This window comes from Polyergus mexicanus, unplaced genomic scaffold (genome assembly GCF_030449975.1).
Source record: "Polyergus mexicanus isolate NDT 795.1 unplaced genomic scaffold, iyPolMexi1.0 SCAF_7, whole genome shotgun sequence".
NCBI lineage: Eukaryota > Metazoa > Arthropoda > Insecta > Hymenoptera > Formicidae > Polyergus > Polyergus mexicanus.
Genome location: NW_027223327.1, coordinates 3,120,401 through 3,144,939, shown reverse-complemented (window position 1 = coordinate 3,144,939; position 24,539 = coordinate 3,120,401). Strand labels below are relative to the sequence as shown.

The following is a 24,539-nucleotide window of genomic DNA, read 5'->3' as shown; positions in this document are numbered from 1 at the left end:
ACAATGTATCTCTTTATAATCATATATAATATAGCAGGAAAATAAATTTAGTATGTACAAAAAAATGAAATATAAGAAAATATGTTTATAAGCTTATAATTTTAAAAGATTTTCTTAATTGCACTGAGTCGCGTAGAAAATGAAACGCATACGCACAATCTAATAAATTAAAATTTGACACTTAAATATAGTGTATCTTTCTATAATTATACTAAGTTTTTTTTTTTTAAATTTCTGAATAAGATTAAGAAATATTTGCAAAAGTATTGCCTTTTAAATCTAAACCTTTTAATAGAAATATGAAGAAGAGAAATATTTCATATTTTTGTCTCATAGTGTTTATTTCCAATTTTTCGTCAAAGTATTCACGATTTCTGTCATATCGTCAATAAGATATCAGTGTCGCGGCGTCTTAATTACTTAAAGATTCCCGTTTTTATTTGGTCACAATAAGAACTTTGCACGCGCATTAGTCAGCATTAAATCTAAAAAGATATTCAAAAAGACAAGGTACGTGTATGTGTATACATGTACACAATGCAAGGTATGTATCATGATATCTTTCTTTCTTTCCCTTGTAAATATGTAACAAAATGCAACGCACGATGAGTGACACGAAAGCCATAAATCGGAAATGACAAAGTTACATATGCAATGTGCATAAAGTGGAATGACATTTCTTCCGTATATACATTTTCTCTACTCTCATTCCAACAAAAGAGTAAATAATATTAATAATATATGTATAGATTCTTTTTCAGTCAATTTACCGCAATTTCTAAAATCATTATAATAACGGGTAGTAAGAATCGCGTGAATCTCACGGTTTATATCGTTGCTAATCATCGTTATTTGCGCTTCTTACCCGTGTCCATAATACGTGTGACTAGTAATATAAATGTTAATAGAATAACTTAAATCTTTCGCTCATTATATATAATCAAATGTATATATATACATATATAATAATATATATTATATAGTATATATTATATATACATATATATAATATATATATTTATATCTTGATATATTATATATATATATATAAATTCTCGCTCTTTCACTCTTTTCGCTCACGTTCGCATCCTACTCAATATCCGATTGGAATGATTGTTAAAATTGAGAGATTTAATATTTAATCATGATAAGAAACCAACTGCGGATTTAAGTTTTCATTATATAGAAAAACCATTCTCTTTGTTCTCTTTCTCTCTATGTTCTTCATAAATTAATTAAATTAATTAACTTTTCGCAACGATAGAATATTATGTCCACACAGTCCTTGGAAGAACTCGAATAATGGTTTATAATATAAGCTGTAACTTATGCTGTTTCTAAACAATGAAAATCAGAGAAGGATTGCGAAATTGATATAGTTTGATGACTTGCAAGACGAAGTCTCTGTATCTAAAATAAAACGCTTACAAGTAATAAGTATGAATAATATGCTTAATAATGATGTGTGTGTGTGTGTGTGTGTGTGTGTGTGTGTGTGTATCAGTATTAATTATTTAGATAAGGCCACTAGTGGAGAGATGATACAGATATAATATAAATATTACGATTGAACATAGATTCAAAGTAATGGTCAATGGTTACATAGTATGTCCAGAAACGAATGATATTGTAAAGAAACTGTCTATTAACGTAAAATCGGTAATGTATAAATTTTTTGTTATTGTCATATACTTTCATTGTAAGATGACACACAATACTTACGACGTTTACATTGACATAATATATTAAACGCATTACACAATTGCACAGAACCGCTTCGGAAATATCTTTCCTTCCTCTGGACACAATGTAGAATTTAATTGCCTATTGTATTAAAGTTCTAATTATATAATATAAACACTAGAGGTTTCTTCTCTCCCTCTTAAGAATACGCAATTCTTTATATATATTGAGTATAAGATTCATCTTCTTTTAAAAAGCTATCTTTTAGCAGCTATCGTATAATACAATCCACGCGAGCTGTATATAAACATGGTATTACAATTATAAAAATTACTAATGCCTCGTACTTTCTATTATTCTCAAAATAACGCCTGCGTGTAAATTTCTTACACTTTTTTCGAAAGGCGCAGAGAGAAGCATGCCGCGGAAAATCCATGTTATCTATACCAGCATCTCTATATGAAAAAAAAAAAAAAATCTATATAAATTCGAAATAAAGGAACGATTTTTTCATGTCTTTAAAAATATCGTCCCTCGTTTGATAATCAAAAAATAATAAATTTATATTCTATCAGAAGTCTTTTTTTTTTATCTCACCCAACTCGATGCTATTCAAACATCACGGCACACCAGGCACTGTACATTGAGCATCGCTCGAGCCAGACATTTCAGTCTGGCTTATATCGTGTGTTACAATGTGGATTCGTGTATCATGGTTGTATTCGGATCACTACTAGCATTTTGTATTATTGCTGATGGTATATGTGGCGTGAGTGTAATGGATGAAGTCTTTCGTACAGGTTTAGGGGTGGCCTGCAATCAAATATTAATTTACGTGATTATTTCTTTCATGTAGTATTAGCAAAAAAAAATAACACATAACCACTTGTTCGATGAATATATTTGATTTTAATAATGATAGAAATATATATTATATACCCATTCTCTTCTGCAAGGTGCTTCATCGTCCGAGTAGTGATCCACCTGTCCGATATCGGTTTCCGTCGCCGCGTTCCTCTTCTTTGGCTGCAAAGTCGCGTAATTGCCACAACCTCTAGTGAAATTAGTCATGTTTTTCTCCTCGACAATCTTCTCTTGGCACAGTATCTCTTGTGATTTACTTTGCTTATTGTTCGTAACATCACTGCTGCTCTTATTATTGAAGTAAAACGGCGGCATTTTCGACACCCAGTGATCTAGACCGGAACCGGCCGAGCTCGTGGACGCCGCGGATGAATTTCCCGTGGAGTTATTGGACAAGCCTCTTCGCTGATAAAACAACATATACGCCGCGTTCGTGATCAGATTCGTGTCATTTACCGCTTCCACGCGCGTGTCGTCGAAACAGTACCATTGCGTGTCGTATGGATTTCGACAAAACGCCGTATAATGTCCACCTTGGAGATCTTGTCCGTGATGATTGCATATCGCATAGAGATCATATACATTTTCATCGTACTTGGGGATGTTGTGTTGCCGCGGTCGTGGTTTCTTCCAAGGCGACCAGCCCAGACCACCCAGGCTAGTGACGCTGTTATGTGTCGCCTGAACGCCATTGTGGGCCAGATGCGGCGTCATATCGAAGCCGTACAAAGGGAAGTCCACCAACATAGTCAACTTGGACGTTGACCGCTGCTTAGATTGCTGACGGAATCTTTTCAAGTGTATGACTAATATATCAGGCAACGACCAGAGACCCAGTTTTTTTACAACTTCTTGTTTCTTATTGCAATAAGGACAATGCCACGCGTCCTCTGCACCCAGTATCTCAGCCCGCGTGTACAAATCGAAACATTCCTCCAGAGTGACCGCGCCGCCCAATTCGGAATTGGTCTTCAACTGTTTCACGCTGGCGTGCTCCTCGATCTGATCGCTGTCATCCTGTATAATATTGCGCTTGGTGGCCTCGTCCCATTCGAGGATCAGCTTCACATGCTGTGGACCCGAATCATCCGCGCAAAGTGCCAATGCTTGCTCAATCTGCTCCGTATAAAGTGGGTGCTCCACACAAGGATCGATACAAGGATGCTCGTCTTGAATCGGCGTCGCTGCCGGATCCGCCACGCGAATATTGAAAAGTCCTGGGCTCTGACTGGTCGTGAGAACGTCATCCGCCAATGTACTGTGCATCTCCTTGAGTAGTAATTTCTGCAGATCTTCGTACGACGTTTCGCGCGAAACTTGCATTGTATACGGACTACCGAAACGATGTTTCAGATCTCCCTTTACGAGAACGTTGATCCAAACCAACAAGATGTACGCCTGTTCCGTAGGCTCCTTCAATTGCGGCAGTTCGATACAGTAAAGCGGGTCGTTTTCCATAATCACGGATAGAGGTTGACAGTCTGAGAAGGTTCTGTGGAAAAAGAAACAAGATATATCTCTTTCCTTTATTTTTATTTTTTAATTATTATTAAAGTGGAGAAGCTATATCTATGTAAATGACATAAAGCACTATAAAATGAAACAATATATATGTAAAATGATGAAATTGTCCAGAATATTTTTTATTCTTTCTTATTATAATATGCGTCACTTAATCATTTTTCTGCATTATACGTATATATATATATATATATATATATATATATATATATATATATATATATATATATATATCTGCTATATATTATTTTTATAATTATAATGTATATTTTTAACACGTGGATTTTTTAATAGAGATCTTTGCTTTAGATTTTTGTATTAAAAATATATTTTCTTTACGGTTATAGGTTCATTGTCTCTTTAATCAATCATTGTCATTGTCATTTACCTGTGAAAACCTTCGTCATGGATCTCGGTCAATAGCATGTGATTCTCGTCTACGCCAGTGTCGCTAGCAAGGATTTCCCTCAACTCTCCCACATTGGCAGCTTGATTCACGCTCACGCCGATCTTGACTTGCCGCGGCTGCTGAGACGTATAGAGAACGTTCACGTAAAGATTCATTTGACGATGATTCTGCGGCACCGGTACTGACACGCAAAGAAAAGGATCGAAGGTGTTCGATTGCCGGTGACATCTCGGGCAGGTCAAGCTGGACCGAAACTGTGCTTGAAACACAGCGTGCACGAAGGAATTGTTACATCGTACGTGATTCGCTAGTGTCTCGGCGGCGACGATGTCATCGGGTCTACCAAATGAATTCTGCAAACAGAGAGAGAGAGAAAGATTTATTATGTTAAAAAATAAAATTAATATTCCCCGTCAAGAATTAATAAGATTATGTAATGAGATTATATAATAATTATGAAGGTGGCTGTTTTCAATTTTGACAAATACAACGGATCTTTCGCATCAACCTAACTAAATAAATCATTTTTTAAATAATGGTTTTACAATGAGGTTTATTCTACGTAATCTAATTATTTCGGACAAAACAGTCTGTCGCTAATAACGAAGCCGTACACAATAGCAGTCGGCGACAGCGAACATGAGTAGATTCGTGCGAATCGGCCCACATTATTCGTTACGATAACGCGAAACTCGGTTATCGCTTCAAGGTGCATAACGACAATCATTTGTAAAGCTATTAATAGATCACAGCCGCTTGACAGCTCCCTTTTCCGCGTCGGCAACACACTGCCTTTCTCTTCCCCTCCTGCTCCTCTCGCTCGAGGGAAGATGTGGAACATCAGAGAAAAATGCCGACTGAACGAACTGGGCCTGGTGCTATTGTCACCGATGTGTTAAAATCTACGCACTTATTAACATTGCATTTAGCGATCTAATGTCAGAAGACACGTTGCACGATGTACGATTTAATATCCAAGAATTTATAATGATTTATTACATATATGTATATCATCGGGAATATGATTTTTATAAAAAAATTATTTTTTTTATCTGAGGTCAGTTTTCATGGAGATTCGAAGAAAATCTTGCAAGTATTTATAAAACTATAATAATATATATAAATAATTATTTTTTGTCGTTCGCTATATGATGTAATTAAATGATTTAATATGGCTGTATATACAGGGTGTCCCCAATTTAAATGGCAAAACTTGAAGAGCGTGTAGGGGATCGAAAAACTAAGACAAGAAGTCCTTTAGAGGTTTGCTCGTTTTTGCCCCATTTTAGAGAAAATCGTAAAAGTTCAATCTCTCATTGTCAGTTGCTCTCTTGAGTTGATTGACATCGAATAAACTTTCTGCTTCAAGGTTCCTTACATATGTAAACACTTGTTGTTAACTTTACGGTGCCAATCAATTCAAGAGAGCAATTAAGAGACCGAATCATAGATGCAGTGCACCAAATATCACCAGAACAATGTCTAGCTGCAATTAATGAGGTCAGTGGTAGATGTAATGCTTGCATTGCTGCAAGAGGGCAACATTTTGAACAACATCTGCATTAAATAGACGATAACATAAATAAAATGTAAATAAATAAGTAAAAAAATGAAAATTTGTTGTATTTCTTTTTATGCGATTTTCCCCAAAATGGAGCAAAAACGAGCAAATCTCTAAAGGACTTTCCGTCTTAGCTTTTCGGTCCCCTACACGCTCCTGAAGTTTTGCCATTTAAATTGGGGACACCTTGTATAATCGAAGCTTACGCTATCTTTCGACATTTCATTATCATTTGATAAGTTTACTTGCTCATATGCGTAAACAATTATGTATATATTTCAAATATTTCAAGAATTTAATTTTATCACACAAATCTGGGGCAAGAAAAATATTATCTCGAATAATCAAGGATTAACTTTGTCAAATAAAATTTTATCGATAAAATTATATTCGTATTAAGCAAAAAAAAAAAGTATCACAGAAGAAATAATTTATCATTCCTGTATAAAATATCTATCGTGTAACTCATTCGTCCTGTATTTTCGACTAATTTCGATATAATAGGGTATAAGATACGACGAGAGATACGGCGCGAAAGTTTCTTTTAATAGGATAATAAGTATTCCAAGTTGCGTTTTTTATAGCCTTTGAGACTAACTTGTACCGATATAAACGCGATTTCATAAAAACTTGATCTCACACAGATGCACGAAATAGCGGTAAATCGCACGTTCAACACAGGTGGTAGAAAACTTTATGCCTACAACTATTTGAACTTAAAGATGGTAAACTTATATTAGCTATACTTAGCTGGGAAAGAATTATTATATTAAAAGAATTACTTATATAGGAAAGTTATGTAAGAATCATTATCGGCGAACTATTCGCACATCTTATACGCATTGTATAGATTTCGTTACTATAAATAAAAAAGATATACACATATAACATAACTCTTGGAAGAAAAACGCATGAAAGAAAACTTAAGTAACTTTAATTAGGCAATACTAAGTATTATTTATTATAAAAAATTAATATCATGAATATAAAATTAAATATTAAAAAGTGAAATATTAAAATAAATACATATTGAAATAAATAAAAGCGAAATATTATACAGAAAGATGTAAATATAATAAAATAAAATTTTGAAATATAATATTTTATATTATGTAGAATAAAATTAAAAGCTCACTCTTCTTTTATTCTGGATTCGTAATAAAATCAATATACAAAGTTATACATGCAACGTGTAACTATAAGAAACGTTTTGATATAATCGCGTGATATCGAGATAAAATTATGTTGAAATATTTAGCTTATGTAATATCTCGAAGAGACCTTTGTAAATAGTAACAAAAAATACCGGCGACAGAATCGTTAAAGCGGAATACCGCAAATGATAGCAACTTTACCAACGCCATGCGATATCCGCGCGTTCGAAGCCGTATAATTTATAACACGCGATGAAAAACCACAAAATGGGATAATTATCTGACTTGTCACACAGGATGTATCAACGATCCGGTTGCCGGAAGTAATTTCCGATGCGTACGACTGGAACGAGAACTCGCGCGAAGCTTACAATTGATCAATGTCAGATCGGTGCACGTGCACTCGAAAACTCGCATGTAACAAATGTTACACATACTTTGAATCGATAATAGATATCTGCGTGTATCGGTAATATACCATGCATGAATTCCTGCCGTTCGTCTTCCTTTACATCTTCGTGATCAGTTAAAAAAGACAGATTGAAAATATCTTTTAATGTGTTCAATAGGATACTCTTATAAAGGAAATTGCATACTCTGATAACGAGCAGTATTCAGATAACGCTCGATAAATATTAGATGTTGAATAATAAAGTATCGCGTACGAGATATCAATTTTATATCAACGATCGCTCTAACATGACATGATTTTCCCCCTCCCCCTCCCCTCCCCCGTAAAAATATGCTCTAATTTATATATCTCAATTTATAATAAATATATATCTATATTTTATAATATACTTTAATTTATACATAAAATCTTAAAGAAGCGTATTTTTTTTCTCGCTTATAAAGTAAGCTTATTATTCCACTATCTAATTGTTTCATGCTCGCGAATGTTTCTCGCGGTTTGTAATTAGTGATACATTAGTTTCGGTCTGCGAATTCGTGCATCATGCGTGCGTATGCGATTATCAATGCATAGAATTATAAATATGCGCTGAGACAGCATAATTTTTTTATCACCCTGTGTACGAAGAATGATGGGCGTGACGTTTTTTTCCCCTTGCATTCGAGTTGCTTTAGCACGTGTGCTATAAATAGTGTCATGTAAATATTTTCTTAACAATTACGTTGACTCCTATTCCTCCTCTTCTCTCTCTTTACACGAGAAGATGACTTACATTCATGATAAGTTTGATTTCGTTTAAATTGTTAATATATGTATAAACTGTTAACAGCGTTGGAAATAAGTAGTTGTAACTATTTTCTATCTGTCATTCAATTATGATTAAAATTAAAAATAATAATTAAAATTAGTCCCGCAAACGTGAGATGAAAGTACTTTTCCTTTTAATAGTATAATTTTAACAAAATCTTAGGATTATAAAAATATAAAAATTTATTTATTATATTCTCTTGGGATTTACACATTTTAATTAATCATAATAATATAGATATATTTTTATAACTTCCATTCCACGATTAATCTAATATAAATATAAGCATAGATTATTAAGACGCACGTTATACGCAATAAAAAAAATTGACAAATTAAAAGAAATTTATCATAAGATAGAATCGATAATATCAGTTATTATTTATTAATTTCGTCAAATTAATTGTAATTACTAAACTTATTAAATATGACATATATGAATAAGAAATAAAAATCAGACCGTCTTGAGAAATAAATTTATATTTCAAAATTCGCACGCATATATGCGTGTGCATTCTAGTTATTATTTATTAAGACGTTGAACGGGAATAAGCTGGTCAATTGTAAAGTATGAAACGCACATCGCGCACGCGCATACATTGATGCCGGATGACAGTAGTTAAGGTCACATGTATATTCGTCGTAATTCGCAAAGAGAAAATACGGTAAATGCAAACTGATAACTGGATCTCCGTGGCCCCATTCAAGGCCGGTCCTCGTTACGGTACTGGCTCCTGCGTTCGACTCCGATTTCCTCGCGCTCGACTTTACGAAGGCGTCGCCGTCTCTCGAGACGTTTCCCGCAAATGTATGTCGCGGCCTGCGCAATTTTTCGAGAGGCATCCTCTCGAGAAAAATGTGCGAAGTGTACTCTTTTCATTCGAAACCAAAATCCGAGAAGATAAAAAAAAAAAAAGCCCGAATAGACCTCGCGCTTCGCGGACAACAGCGAGATAAAAATAATTAAGCGTTCGCTATAATTAATATTGGTCGATTAATTTATTATCTCTAATGATCTCAACGATGAAATGTATGCAGATACACTAAAATAAATGTATTTTATAAGACAAAAGAGAGAGAAGCAGGTAATAAAAATATAATCATATTATTTCTAAAAATGAAAATATAAGCATTATGAGTGAAAAATATAATTTGACTGTGTTTATTATAATTATATTACCTTCAATGTTATTTATAAATTAAAATAATCTCGTACGAGAAATTTCCATCTTCTAATTCTTAATTCGTAATATCGGCATCTTTCTCATTTTTTTAAATCAATTCACATATTCAAAATAATGTCAACAATTAATATATATTATACGTTTAATTTAAAAATGTCTACGAACGATTATATAGAAAATTACATAAGACTTATATTGCCTATTCGGACATATTTTGTATATATAAAAAAAAAAAGTCTGGATAAAACAATTTTTTTCGCGATTAAAAAAAATTGCGTTTCTAATAAGCGATGAGATGTCACATTTTATTGATATTCGAATCGAATTATCGGATTCTTTGCTAGAAGAAACAATCTTATCTCGTTGGCAAACGATTTATAAACGCAACCGAGAACCGAATGATAAGATAACAACGGGAGATGAATAATCGCAGAAAAATAAAGATATCAGGATGCAAGAGAAACGCGTCTGTTTGCACATAATTTACAGAGTATCTAAATTATTATTTCTATGTCCCCTCTCTTAGTGGATGAAAAAATAACAATAGTTTTTATTAGATTATTAAATTTATATTTCTATCTTCTCTTTATTTATATTATTATGCTAACAATGATGATCATTTTATTTAAGATGAAAAGAATCGCGATATAATCATCGATATTTTTCAATGATACAAGTGATAATGATCGATAATTGTGACATTTAAATGATTTGATGACACGTATTAAATTAATAATAATAAATAATTGATAATCGTCACAATTAATCTCTCCTTCTCTATCTAAACGGTTTCATAATAAGTTTTAGATAAGCAATTTATCAATTTTAAAAATAATATATACATAAACGTATTACATTTATTACCGTATATGTGTGTGTGTGTGTGTGTGTGTGTGTGTGTGTGTGTGTGTCACAATTATCTGATACGCCCTCGTAATCACTTAGAAAAAAAAATAAAAGGACAGAAGCAATTCTTTTGTGTGTCACGTAATATTTTTTTAAATATCGTCTCTTTCCCACCTTTCTAATACCGATATTTTTACTCTCGTGCTATCTACCTCGAGATTTCAATGTTCGAAAACATAGTACGTATTTTGTAAGCGCGAAACAAATTTGGGTTAAGGTCTCGATCGTTTCTTGATTCGCGAAGTGAAGTAAGTAAAAAAAAAAAAAAATAAAGCCAAATCTATCGAAGCTCGTTCTGTTTGTAATCATCGAACTATATTTTACGAGCAGATATGTGGATCGCACTTCATCTGAATAACAAATAAAAGAGATAGTTTATAATTTATTCGTGACAAATATATTTGCATTTCAATAACAATTTGTTCGATCAAACAGATATTTGTGTAATTTTTTTAAATAATTATACGAAAAGTATTTTCGTTATTCTGATTATTTATATAAATATTGATGAAGGTAAAATATTTTTTATCGTGTACATATCGGTTAAAGAATTTTACTTTCAAAGACTATATTAAAAAATTGACGACTAAAAACTGAAATAAATTAGACAAATTACATTATACGCGAATGCTTTGTATGCTTGCGCGTTTACATATTTAATAGAAACTCAAGTAATTTTTATTGTATTAATATTATAGTAACAAATAATATAAATAAGAAATAAAAAAATCAAAATATCAACAAATAATGCAAAGAATATAAATAGAATTTTAATCGAATAGCAAAGCGAATATGAAAATTTATTCAAATAATGTGCGTGTATGTCCCCCAAAACTCTGCTTTTGAGGAGACATTAATATTTCAAAAACAAAATCAATTGCTTTTTTCAATAATTAAAAAAAGAATATCGTAATTAATATTTATTAATATCGTATCGTCTCCCTTGAAACATCTCGCGCTTTCTCCTTTTCTTCTACTCTCGCTTTTTTTTTTCAATATTTCATTTTTTACTCTAGTAAAGAGAAAAATCCAAAGAAGCACCGACTGTATCTTTTATTATCGCGTTTTTTTTTTCTCCCGAGACGCACGGGTTTATAGGGCTTAAGATTAAAACACCCATACGTTTATTCTCGGCTCCGTCCATTCTCGGCGAACGATTCGAGATGAGTCGAAAACGGACGCCGCCTCGTGTGCTCGAGCCACTCGTCACGCACGCGAGAGAGATATTGTCAACGTAAGGTGTATATTGTGCGCAATCGTGCCTACGCACGATATACACGCCCGGCTCCGTACACGCGATGTGTAAGAGAAAGAGAGAGAGAGAGAGAGAGAGAGAGAGAAAGGTAGGAGGGAGAAAGAGAGACATACGCTGTAGCTCGACTTTCGTCGAGCGTTCTCACATCGTTGGCCACGACGAGCGAAAAAGAAAGTTTCTTTAGTCGTGACGACCATCTCGACGATTAAATTACCATCCGAGGAATGCAGTTAATTGTCTGCTATGCTTTTAAACGGCTACCACGTGTTAGTTTTAATTATATCCGTTCTGCTTGAGTTTCTTTGGATTTTATTGTAGAGATGCCCTGTTATATTTTAATACTGGAAAGTGTCGATGTGTCTTCTTCTTTCCTCTTTTTCCTCCACGATTATTGGGTCAACAATATTTGTCTATCGATATATATATATATTAGAAAATATAAATATCAAGAATACATATTAAATATAACGAATGATACCCTAATACTTAAGGCGCTTGATATTTTTACTTTTTTAAAGGCCGTTTACATTAATTAAAATTATATCTATCTCTGGATATAGTATAATAAATAATTTCGCAAAATATGATTGAAACAATTTTAATTATATTCTTCTTAATATAAATTTCTTAATTTCGAAGAAACGAAGCGCTTCTCTTTCAAATGACCATCGTTACTACTTGTTATGTCTCCTTCGTGGAAACACACCATGGCATCACAGTTTTTATCCGAGGTCAAGACGCGTCAAGCATTTTTATAATAGCCGCGTGATACAATCGTCATTTTCGTTTTTGCGTTCGACCATTCGCTTCGATATTACTAAAAATATGCCCGACAACACGACCGGCGACGTCTAAAAATAAGAGAGCGATAATACCTTCCCGCGCGCAAAAAAAAAAAAAAAAAAAAACCACCTGATATGATACAATTCCGATAGATCTAAATTAAAAATTATATCGCGAAATGAAAACTAGATTATGGGATTTGATTCTCATGAAAACCACTCTATTTCCATTAAAATTAGAAATAAAATTATTATTATTAATCACTAAAATTATTATAATTAATTAATTATTCAAAAAGACGAAGAAAAAAGAAATCAGCTATATTGAGTGCAAAGAATTGATTAAGAACACATCGTCCCATAATTTCAGATAAGGTTGTCTTCGAAATACGTACGCATAATTTAAAAAAAAGTATATAGATTAATTATTATTATAAATGTCAAATTTGACACATGACAGTCACGCGCACGTGACTGTCACGATTTGTACAGATAAGGCACTCTTTTTTTTTCTCTCTCTCTCTTATGTGAGGTTCTAATTTTTATACGATCGTAATCGCTCACCTTTATGATCTTATATTTCTTCTTGGTCGCTTGATTGAGATCTTCGTGAACCTTATCGAGGAGCCAGAGAAGAAATTCCTGAGCGTCGTGCTGCAGATTACCGCGATACTGACTACCGTATTTGTCCACGACGCTCTTGAACGCGGTGCTCATCTCCGGATCGTACTGACAGCTCCAGATGGCCTTGAGCAGCAACGCTAGCTGCTCGGTGATCTCGCCCCTGGTGCCGTACTTCTTCGAGTTGAGCTTGTTGCGCCGCGAGAGATCGATCTTGTACTGATCGAGGACGAAGTACTCGGCGAGGATGTCCGTGTGCGAGAGGCACTGCAGCACCGCGTTCATGAAACACGTGTTGCCGTGATTACGTAGGCCTATGACACCCGGCACCCGATCGGGCGGGATGTGCGCGGGCCGCGGGGGCGGCGGTACCCTAATGTCACCCGCGCTCGATCCGAGATCGTCGCCGCGCTGATGATGAATCGACGCGACGGCGGCCTTGTGACCCTGAACGCCCACGTTCGACATGTGGCGCACCATCTTATTGATGAACTTCCTCCAGGAGGGCCGGCGAAAGATCTTCTTGCCGCAGGGCGCTTGTCGCTCCTGGCAATCTTGGACGATCTGCTGATTGCCACCGCCGTGCAATCTCGTCGCGTTCCGTCGTTGCTGCTGCTGTTGCTGTAAAATGCCCTCCGTCGTCGCGTGTCGCGCCGCGTTCCTGACGTTCTCCTTGGCGCTCGCGGTGACATTGTTGCCGGATTCCTTCGAGTCGAGGGAATGCGAGGTCTGCTGCTGCTGCTGCTGCTGCTGCTTCGGACGTCGTCGAGACATCCTGCTGCTGGCACTTTGAAACGGGTTTCTCGGCAGTGTAAAGGTGCGCTTGAGCCGCGTGGCGCCGCGCGGCTCCGTACGTTTAACCTCTTCCTCCACGCCCAGCTCACCCTCGGACACAGATTTCATCACCGACGTCGTTGTCCCGCGTGCCGTTCCTACGGCGACGTTCATCGCCAGCCGTCGCGGCTGGTTTGACTGGCTACACTACTGACTGGTTAGCGCGCGAGATCGTTCGGCGTATTTCGTAGAGACGGTCACACGCTCGCGCCGACGCTCACATCACGTCCCGGTGGCCGTTTTATCTATTATCTCGATGACGACGGGACGATCGCTGTCGCGCGATCACCGCGCTCCCGACGATCGACCGCACCGCACGTCGCACGTATAACACGGCACGCGCCTACGCGCTCGTACGCGCAACACCTCGCACGGAAACTGCACCACGGCGGCCATTTGCCGTGTATCGCACACGGAGACTTTCCCGATTTCGCTTCGCCTCGCGCAACACGGGGCACAGACCGCGCGCGAACGGAGAGAAGCGGCCGCGCCGTCGCAGTCGCGTCTGTCGTCCCCGCAGGACTGTCTAGTTCCTTCGCCGCGGTAACGCCATCTACGTACATTTCGGGAGCCGAGATACGCGTGGTGCTCGCTTTTATCGACCGACGAAAGTAACTAGGGTTCGAGTCTCCGCTAAGTGAGATTAAAAATTTATTCTAAATGAGGTTTTTTGTGATCTGACATTTATATACATCATATAATATGTATATTTCGAATATTATAGTTTCATCAAAAATAAATAAAAATAAATTAAATTTCATAGAAAAATAAATTATATTTATGTGATATTGATTTTAATTTGTTAGAAATAATTATTCTAACAATGAATGGAATTTGAAATTTTACTAAATAAAATTCGCGAAACGCTTATTAGATAATTATTCTAGATATATTTAATCAAATCGCTTTTATTATATCATTTTGCTGATGTTTTCTTTACTTTACTTCTTTACCTTTGTCGGTATACTTGTAATCTGACATTTATATATATATTTATAGAATATTATAATTTCTCTCTCATCAATAAAAGTAAAGAAAAATAAATACTCTCGAGAAAAATAAAATTTCTCCGATAAATATTGATTTCAATTTTCCGGAAATAATTATTCTAAAATGAAGAACATATTATGTTATTTTTTGTATAACAGATAATGTCATACTAATATCACATTGGCATTGACATACTGGCACTGATACTAAAAACTGATACTAATACATCAGTATATAAATACAATCGCACGATAGATTTGCATTATGTAATACCGAGAAAAATATTTTTTATTATCATCAAGATTAATAATGGTAAAATTTAATACAGAGCAAAATAAATCTCTTTCTAAATCCTCTTATTTTTAATCATCGATCACTCGAGAAAATACCTTTGCATTTTCATTAACTTGATTATAATTAAGTTGATTTTAAATTCGTTACAAATCCGGTATGATTTTCAATCGCCTTGAATATTATGTATTGGCGAAAAATAGTTTTACGTAGGTTACATGGGTTACATAAAGAGCACGTGGCTTCACACACATAACTGTTTATATAAGCTGACGTTTACTAGCTCATTATTTTCTTTTTTCGACTTACATAATAACGATTACAAGGTGTTACAATCAATATTACTAATCGGATAATAAATCATTTTCTTTTAGAAGATAATATGGGCAGAGATTGAAAAACTGTAATTGTTAAGAAATCACGTGTTGAAAACTGCGACTATTTGCCGATTATCAATTTAGATATCGACATGATACAAGTAATTTTGACACTGGTCAATTTGTCCATATTTATTGATTTGACGGTCACGTGACCGCGGATCGGGTAATGTAAAAGCGTGAACTTTGTAAAAAAGCTCTCCATCGGTCACGGCTGTACTAATCGTGGTAGAAGTAAACATTGTAAATAGGCTAATTATATCTCTACGCGATCGATTATTCCACCTATATTAAGTAATATTAATTTCGCGAATCACACTTACTATCTACGAGAACGCTGCCGATTACATGACTAGATCAGCGACAAAATAGAATTTTCTCGATTTTTCTATTTCTTTAAACTTAATTCAATTGGATACCTGATTGCTGTAACAACTAGTGTCACAATGTCAAGAAATGTCATACGGTCCGAGTAATTCTTATCTTTCAACCGTGAAAAAATAAAATGTGAGATTCGTTGTTCTATCTACATGGAAGTCAATATAATTTTATCGAAATTATATCTCGATGCTAAATATACGGAAAAATGTACCTCGCGTCAACTGTCGTATCTCCATTGCCGTAAATAAACGTAGATGTATCATTTTCACGTGTCTAACGCATCGAAATCTGAACGCTTTCTAAAATCGCCGATTTCAATTCCTGCTTACAAGACATAGACTTATATATATAACCGCGTGCCGTAGTGGTCGTAAGGAAGTACTCGGTTGACAAGTAATTCTTACTCGTCGCAAGATTTCACCAAGGGATGAATGGCCACGGAAGCGCCCGAGCAACTCACGGTGTTCTGTATATAATCCTGGAAGTTACTCTCGACAACCCACATAAGTCTCTTAAATCCAGGTACGACTTGAGTCGCCAATCGGCAATCGTTGCCTTTTTGTACCAGAAGGAAGTTCTCCGTTCTGAAGGGCGTCTCGGTGTTCCACATGTAGATATCAGATTCGCCTAAAAATGAATAAGTAATTCTTGTTAATTAGAGATGTTTAGAAGAGATTAAACTGCCTATTAAATTCAATTTTAATTATTTTATTGTAATAACTCTTTTATGATTTTATGAAAAGGAAAAACAGCTGATTTATATGTCTCGATCCTTCTTCTTTTTTCTTATTAATTTATCTTATTATTATGCTCGCAAAACTTGCGAAGGAAACTCAAACTCTCACCCTTGTATCTGAAGAAAATGGCGCAGCCGTTATCACTGCCGAGGAGAACCAACTTGTCTGGCTTCGGTCCAATATCTGCGACCGATCCTTGGGTGAGACCCTTTCTCAGATTCTCGGCCTTGATCGCGAAAAGCCTGTTGGATCCTAGATAAGTGAAATACACTACTGGTGTACCGCAGCTCTTCTTCACCAACGTCAAATAGAGAACGTCTCTTCGGTTGACACCGACGGTAACGGCGTTCGGAAGGATAACTCGGTATCCTTTATCAGCGGTGACATTATAAACGATGATAGATTTGGAGGCGGCGTCGGTTACGTACACGTACACTTGGCCATCTTCCGCATAATCGACTGCCAGATATTGCAAACGAGATAACGGATTTACCAAGTTACTCAAATCGATCACCTTCACGACCTGCGAGAAATCATGTCTTGATATAAATCATCTTTCGAGAGATCTATAATTTTATTTTCTCGATACATTATACGTATCGAAAAAATAAAAGCAAATGTTTTGAAACTAGAATTTCATGGCCGATTACCTTCGAGGTAATGGTGATTCGTAAATTGTTATATCAAGCAAGACATTTTATGAGACTTACTTTTCAATAAGAATGAATATATGCGTTACAAGCGCATATCAAGCAATTAATATATAAATAAAATTAATAAAAGAATATTCAAAAATTAATTATATTTTATTTTTTATTTAAATTATTACTAGTTTATTTAAATTTATTTAAATTATTATTATTTATATAGTTTATTTAAAATATTAAAAAAATTAATATATAAATATTTTTGCTAAATTAAATACGTCACTTTTACAAGGAATCAAAACATTACAGAAACAAATGCTTTTATAATTTTAACGATCACTCTTTTTTTGCAAACAGAGGAACTCGGTAAAAAAAAAAAAAAAGTGTATCTTGTAACTATGTCTTTTTTTAATTCATAATTTTTCTTACCTTTCCGGATTTGACGTTAATTCCGACGACTTTCGGAGGACATCTGCGAACCGGTTGCTCCAAAGTGTTTACGATACCAACGTCCAATACCCACAGGATTTCCTGAATGTCCAGAGCTATGTCTACAACGCTCTGCAGGGCCTGACAGTTGCCCTCTTCCTGAATCGCCCAACAGGGGAACGGTGTCACTTTCGGTGCACAGTCCTTCGCTTTCAGGGACATGACACCTAAGGTGAAGGGTACGCCCGGTTTGTAGCGCGGCATCGCTATGATCATGTCCTCCCTGTAGATCTGCGCCCTCGTGCCGATGACATTCCTGGGGATGTAACGTCCATTCGTTTCGTAAATGTTCCTCGTGCTTTGACATGGCCAGTCAAGGCTGTAGCCCGACAAAGAAAATGAAAATTCCGGTAGCAACTGCTTGTCGCAAACTGCCAACGATAAACTGCTCGCCAGGATCGCCAGGCACAGAGCGCTCCTCGGGATTCTCATCCTGCGCTCGTCTTTTATGACAAGTTAAAGTAATGTTCCGGGTTGTATTCTATAAAAATGCACACGCAATAAAAATTTTACTATTAAATTAGTCTGAAAAGAAAATCTTCTAAAAAATGTGATTTCTTGTATAAAAAAATTTTGCAAAAAAATTATTGAAAAAATTATCAAAAATTGATAGAGACAGCTGTTATAAATATACAGCAAGGGTGGATGTGAGAACTTACAAGATTTCCCGTGTAATCAGTTGGACGAAAATCTTTGAATATGCGACTCATTTATACTGTTTTATACTTATACGTGCGCTTTGATTATGAACCGATTGAAATTGCTTACATTTTTATGGTATATTATCGTCTTCTTGCACAATATTTTGTAACAATTTTCTTGCTTAAGATCGACGGAATTCGTAAAGAGGAAATGCTTTGTGACATGTATTTTTGAATAATAATTGTCGTTTGTAAATAATAACAAATCCAGGAAGACGCGAAAAATGGAATGCTTTAGAATATGATAAACCAGGAAATGCAATGTATCAGGAAATGATCCCGCTCATTTTATCAACTTTCTTATGTTTTCGATTTCCGCTTCTACAAATAGTCGATTTTTTCATTAATTTTTATAATTTACATATTTACTCTTTAATTTTTGTCTTCAAGACTATAAGTTTTTATTGCATCATTATTAATCGCAAACTAAAAATATAGAAAAATACAAGTATCTAAAATATTTTATATACATATTTATCCTTTAATTGTTTGCCATAAAACTGAAATTTTTAATGCATCGTTATTAAATATATTAAAAAAATGCAAGTGACAGATAAATAAAATTTACCTGTATTTATTTCCAGCATTATTAAAATTAAATATTTTGTTTTTATTTCTATTTATATAATTATAACGCACGCTTTCGTATTATACATTATTTTTAAATTATACGAATATATATCAGGTTTGTTCATTTAATAGAACAGAATAATTTTATTTAAAGGGATAGTAGAATCGATTTTTATAATATATGAGAAAAAAAGATAATTTAATATACGCGAGATTTATTAGCTAATGAAGAGTGATGAGCTCGTATACATATGTATACAGATTGTTTTTTATTTACAACTAATTTCTTGTGTTTACAACCGGTTCCATTCCGCGCATTTAGTACCGACTCACGTGCGGAACTCCTTGAATGAACGTGATCGTTCCGCATCGCGATTAAATATTTTTTAAACCGAGAAATTTCGTAACGCGGCTGCGACATGACAGGATTATAAAACTCGCGTAATTCGGAGGATCTTACAGTTTACGGTCCGATTCATTCGTCAGAAGAGACGCGGTCCGAGGCGCGTCATAATTCAATAAAAGAGGAAAAGGACGCGAGAAGGACGGCAAGGATGCTCTCTTTACGGGCGGTGACGTTTCTCGTCGCCGTTGCTCTCGTCGGTGCTGTCGAAGTACCAAAGTGCGAGAGGAACATCCTGTGGACCGGCGGGTCCTTCGAGTGGCCTTGCCCGGCCACCAAAAACATGTTCAAGAACAGTGGCCGTTACATCCCGAAAAATATCCTCGCCACCAGAACTGTTATCTATAAGGACGACGCCATCCTTGCTTTACCTAGGTATGAAAAATAAAAAAATAATTACGATAGTTACGGATAATTTTCAATATTATTTCTGTCATAGTTATATATCTATGTACAATTTTTTGATAATCGTTCTATCATTATACGCGATAAAATTATTTTAGAGAGAGAGAGAGAGAGAGAGAGAGAGAGAGAGAGAGAGGCAGAATAAGAGTAGATTAAAATGTAAATAAATAAATTTCTGTCAAATTTTTAATAATGCAATATTTGATTAAAACTTTCATTTATTTATATATTAAAACATATCTATAAAAAATAAATTTTGATTATTCTATAAAAAAAGAAATGTAATATTAATAAAGTAGAGAATTATTGATTATATAGTAAAAATTTACAATATCTCTCTTGATTCTTTTCAATTATAATAATATTTTTAAACATAATAAAATATCTTATAATGAAATATATAATATTCAAAATTCAAATTTTATATATGTTTACACGTAAAAAAAGATTTACTACAAAAATAATTCCGCAAGATAGTAACATCATCATTTACGTTATCTTTCTAACAATAAGTCACGCTAATATTGCAATGAAAAATTCAAGGAACTTATATAAAGAAATGGCGGATCGTATTCGTATCTTTGATTTACGCAACGTAATCGTTTGTCTTTGATCGCGTCCAAATTAGGATAAGAAGGTAACCGCATTCTCTTGGATAAGTTTACTGGTTCCGTAAGAGGAAAGTTCATTCTCGTATTGGAAATCACGTGTGTTGCGTCAGTAACGGTACACGCTGCGTATGTTCTTGGAGAAATATGTTAAGGAGATCGTTAAGCAGATCGTTCGACGTAAGGGCGTTCGTAAGGGCGTGGTCGCGATCACAATTTCTCCAGAATGTAAAAGAATGAAGGAATTGTAAAATTATAAAATTATTAATCATAAAATTTCAATGAAAGTGACACTTTAAAGTCTCGCTTTGAACATGGCAATCGAGAGAGAAGCAAGGTTGTAGACCTTGTCAAAGGTCACGCGATATTAATATCTCGCGATACTAACATCTCCGTGCGTAACAACGTTACGACATTATTCGAACAGTAACTATAAGTTAGTATACTTGTCGCGATTTCTAAAAGACGTAAAAAATATTTTCGTAAACGTGATACGATGCGTGAAAAAAATATCTTATAGTAGATCTTGTACATACAATTATCTATAAAGTAACGTAACTTCGGAAAGTAATAAATAAAATTCAACTTAAATTATCAGAAGACTTTATGCTAATATTATCTGAAAAAAAAAAAAAAAAAAAAAAATACGGAGGAATCAGTAACTCTTTAATAAGTCGAAAAATAAATTTGCTCGAAATGTTTTTTCAGACTCAAGCCTGGCGTGCCGGCGACCTTAGCCAGAGTCTCGTTGAAAGATAAGAACTGCCAGGCCAATCTCCTCCCTTTCCCTTGCTGGTCCCTTCAAGAAGAGGGAACATGCTCCGCGTTGCAAAACGTCGTGGACATTTATTTAGATCCCCAGGATATCCTATGGGTGCTGGACACGGGCGTCGTAAATTCCCTCGAGCAGCCCGAACGCAAATGCCCGCCAAAGGTTGTTGCCATCAACATAAAGACCGGCAAGGTGAGATAATTTGCATATATTTAAAGAATAAGCGATAAAAACGGCATGCGCGTCGTTTAATTCTTCCCTCGAAGTATCTTATCGAAGGATAAGAGTGATATCCTCGCGAAATTCGCTACAAACTTGATATTTATATAAAGAAAGAGAAACGCTCTGATATATATTTATTTCTTTAAATTTATGGGCAAAAAAAATTTGTATTTATATATATATATATATATATATATATATATATAATCTTTTGTTAGCATTTATTATATTCGTGTACGCCATCGTTATTTATTCTCATTACTTTTCCTGTTTTGCTTTCACAAGTGTTATGCAATAACAGAATATTAAATGTCTTTCTTAACAAATTGTCGCAAAATATATGAGTAAAAGAATGTTATTATATTTTAAGTATATTTATTAAATTAATATCAAAATTAGAAAGAGAAGATCTAAGTTTGTTAAAGAAATCGCGATACTATTTCTATATCTCTACTTTGAGAAAAATAAATGTTTTTAAGTTGCTTTAGAAAAATTAAAAAATTAGAAAAATTAAAAAATTATAAGATTATAAAATAATATAATCGCCAAGAATGATGCTTTGAGAGTAAATTTAAAATCGTATCTGGATCACGAAGAGAGAAAATGAGAAAGGAAATAAAAGATAAAATTAATATATATAAAAAAATATAATACAAATATATAATTAATATAATATTTTACATTCTTTTTTTCTCTCTCTCTCTCTCTCTCTTTCTCAATTTGCGTTAATAAAAGACATGAAAATGCAATTGTTATTTCCTATTCCAGGTCGTAAAAACCGTCGATCTTTCCGGTCTGACAAGCACCTCGTCCCGCCTGCAATACGTCGTGGCTGATTACAATTCGGACGGTCGCGTGTTCATCTACGTCTCCGACGCGGCCACGAGGGCGATCCTGGTGTACGACGTGACCTCGGGTCGCGGATATCGCGTCGTCCTTCCGCAGGCAGTGACCATAAACTGCAACCGCAGGGACGTTCTTTATCTCGCGCTTATGCACCATCAGGACGGTAGCACCTGCCTCATCTTCACGTATCTGGGCAGCAACCGTCTGTTCTCCGTTCGAACGGATCATCTCCGGAACGGTCACGCCCAGGGCAAGATACACGATCTCGGGTTGAAACCCGCCCGTCTCGTTATCTTGGGCACCGACAACGGTAACGCGCTCTTCTTCCGTTACGAGGGCAACTCCGAGGTTTACAGATGGGAGTCCGATACTCCCTTTGTGCAAGCCAACTTCCAGACCGTCTACACGAGTACCGAGTGCGCCCTGGCTACGCATGTCGCCCCCGATTACAAGAGGAGCTGCATGCGTATCCTGGAGAGCAACTTCCCGGATTACATGCAGGGCACCGTCGGCTGCGGCGCTAATCACGCGTTGAATGTTATGTAAAGAGCGAGAGAGAGAGAGAGAGAGAGAGAGAGAGTCTCTCCCCCTCGCTCTGCCGATTGCGACTAGTCAAGGAGATGGTATCGTTATCACGGGCGCTCGCTAATTAACAGCGATAGAGATTTCTCGATTTTTTTTCTTTTTATTTGTGTCGAGAATCGCGGGTTTACAATTTCTAATTCTCGATAAGTTTACCTCTCCACGCTATAAATAATGTATCTTGCATTGATTGTTGTATCTCCATTGCCATAAATATATAACAGAATGATCTCGTTTGTCATATAAAAAATACACGCACATACACACATCTACCTTTAACGTCTGTAGCGTCGAAATTTAAAGTCAACGAAAAATTATGTCGGCTGCGACGCGTTCTTTGCATAGCCGACGAAGCAAAAACTCTTCAACAGTAAGCGAAATGTCAATCGCTGACATTCGATGAACAAAGGAATAAACGTATTCTAAAAATTCTGGTGTCTTTTAACTTTATATTTGCATACGCAGCGCGATGGCGTAACGAATTTGCGTCTGATGCGATAGATCTTAAGATCAATAGTTTTATTACTTTATCCGCATTTTAATTTTTTTTTTTTTTTTTAGAGAGATTTGCGAATTAATTAATGTTTCTAATTAAATACCTACGCGATAAGAGAATCGTGCGTATCTCATTTTCTTCTTGAAATTCATCGAGAGATTTAACTTTTTTATACAGAATTTTACGTATACTTTTTCTTATAGAAAGATCAAAGAGATTGTTTTCTCTTTGTTTTAATCAAAACTACAAAATTACAAAACTATACGTAAAACAGATTCGATGTTGTTGACAAGAAAAAAAAAAAAAAAAAAGAAGCGTCAACAAACTGGACGTATTGTGTGTAATTAAGATTTATAAAAAGGTTTATCACATCGCGTTGAGTATACATAAATTAGGACGCGATTTGCCAATATCATTTTTTACGTCGATCCGCTTCTACAATGCTCAAAATAATTAATAGCTTAGCCAAGAACTAGTTTGATTTTTAACACACACAATGCCAGGTTTCCTTTCAAATTCTTATATCTTATTACTTACCAGCAGCATTTTACAATGGATTTTTTCTCTTTCATTCGCGTCTTCTAACGATGAACATCGAACCCAGAAGCTATACGATACGTTAAACTTTCAATGAAAATTGATATTCAAGATCAAATTATCTTCCTGGCGTTATGTGATATTATGAAAGTTCGAATGTATTTAATTACAGATAATGTGTGTTTCAATATTTTAATTTTGTCATGTTTTTATTTCGATCTACTTTATTCTAATATTATTTTGTAATAATGATAACAATAATAATAATAATAATAATAATAATAATAATAATAATAATAATAATAATAATAATAACAATAATAATAATAATAACAACAATAATAATAATAATAATAATAATAATAATAATAATAATAATAATAATAGAGAAGTAAAGTAAAATGATCTTATTGCATTTAATTAGGAACTAATATAGAGAGCAAAGTTGAATTTTAGTTTTAATAGAATTTTACTTGAGTAGAAAACTACAAT

The 24,539-nt window shown here is 34.9% G+C and overlaps 3 protein-coding genes across 4 annotated transcripts; 1 reads left to right on the top strand and 2 right to left on the bottom strand.

Moving 5' to 3' along the window:
• Nucleotides 1-196: 196 nt before the first annotated feature.
• Nucleotides 197-14,465, bottom strand: LOC138934764 (ubiquitin carboxyl-terminal hydrolase 31). Of its 2 annotated transcripts, XR_011447176.1 has the most exons (5): nucleotides 13,103-14,465; nucleotides 4,457-4,830; nucleotides 2,623-4,039; nucleotides 2,281-2,496; nucleotides 197-2,138 (listed from the first exon to the last, which is right to left on the bottom strand). XR_011447176.1 is itself a non-coding variant. In XM_070298821.1 (4 exons), exons 1-4 carry the CDS (start codon nucleotides 14,105-14,107, stop codon nucleotides 2,374-2,376), a joined length of 2,919 nt encoding a protein of 972 aa, XP_070154922.1. In that variant the 5' UTR covers nucleotides 14,108-14,465; the 3' UTR covers nucleotides 2,145-2,373. The 2 variants fall into 2 exon arrangements, 1 of the variants encoding a protein (XP_070154922.1); XM_070298821.1 differs by lacking the exon at nucleotides 197-2,138 and having other exon boundaries at nucleotides 2,145-2,496.
• Nucleotides 14,466-15,701: 1,236 nt separating this feature from the next.
• Yellow-g (L-dopachrome tautomerase yellow-g) lies at nucleotides 15,702-18,376 on the bottom strand. The gene is made up of 3 exons (XM_070298915.1): nucleotides 17,846-18,376; nucleotides 16,878-17,292; nucleotides 15,702-16,659 (listed from the first exon to the last, which is right to left on the bottom strand). Exons 1-3 carry the CDS (start codon nucleotides 18,335-18,337, stop codon nucleotides 16,433-16,435), a joined length of 1,134 nt encoding a protein of 377 aa, XP_070155016.1. The 5' UTR covers nucleotides 18,338-18,376; the 3' UTR covers nucleotides 15,702-16,432.
• A 1,244-nt stretch (nucleotides 18,377-19,620) lies between these two features.
• Yellow-g2 (L-dopachrome tautomerase yellow-g2) lies at nucleotides 19,621-23,281 on the top strand. The gene is made up of 3 exons (XM_070298534.1): nucleotides 19,621-19,954; nucleotides 21,301-21,556; nucleotides 22,355-23,281. Exons 1-3 carry the CDS (start codon nucleotides 19,731-19,733, stop codon nucleotides 22,976-22,978), a joined length of 1,104 nt encoding a protein of 367 aa, XP_070154635.1. The 5' UTR covers nucleotides 19,621-19,730; the 3' UTR covers nucleotides 22,979-23,281.
• Nucleotides 23,282-24,539: the final 1,258 nt, after the last annotated feature.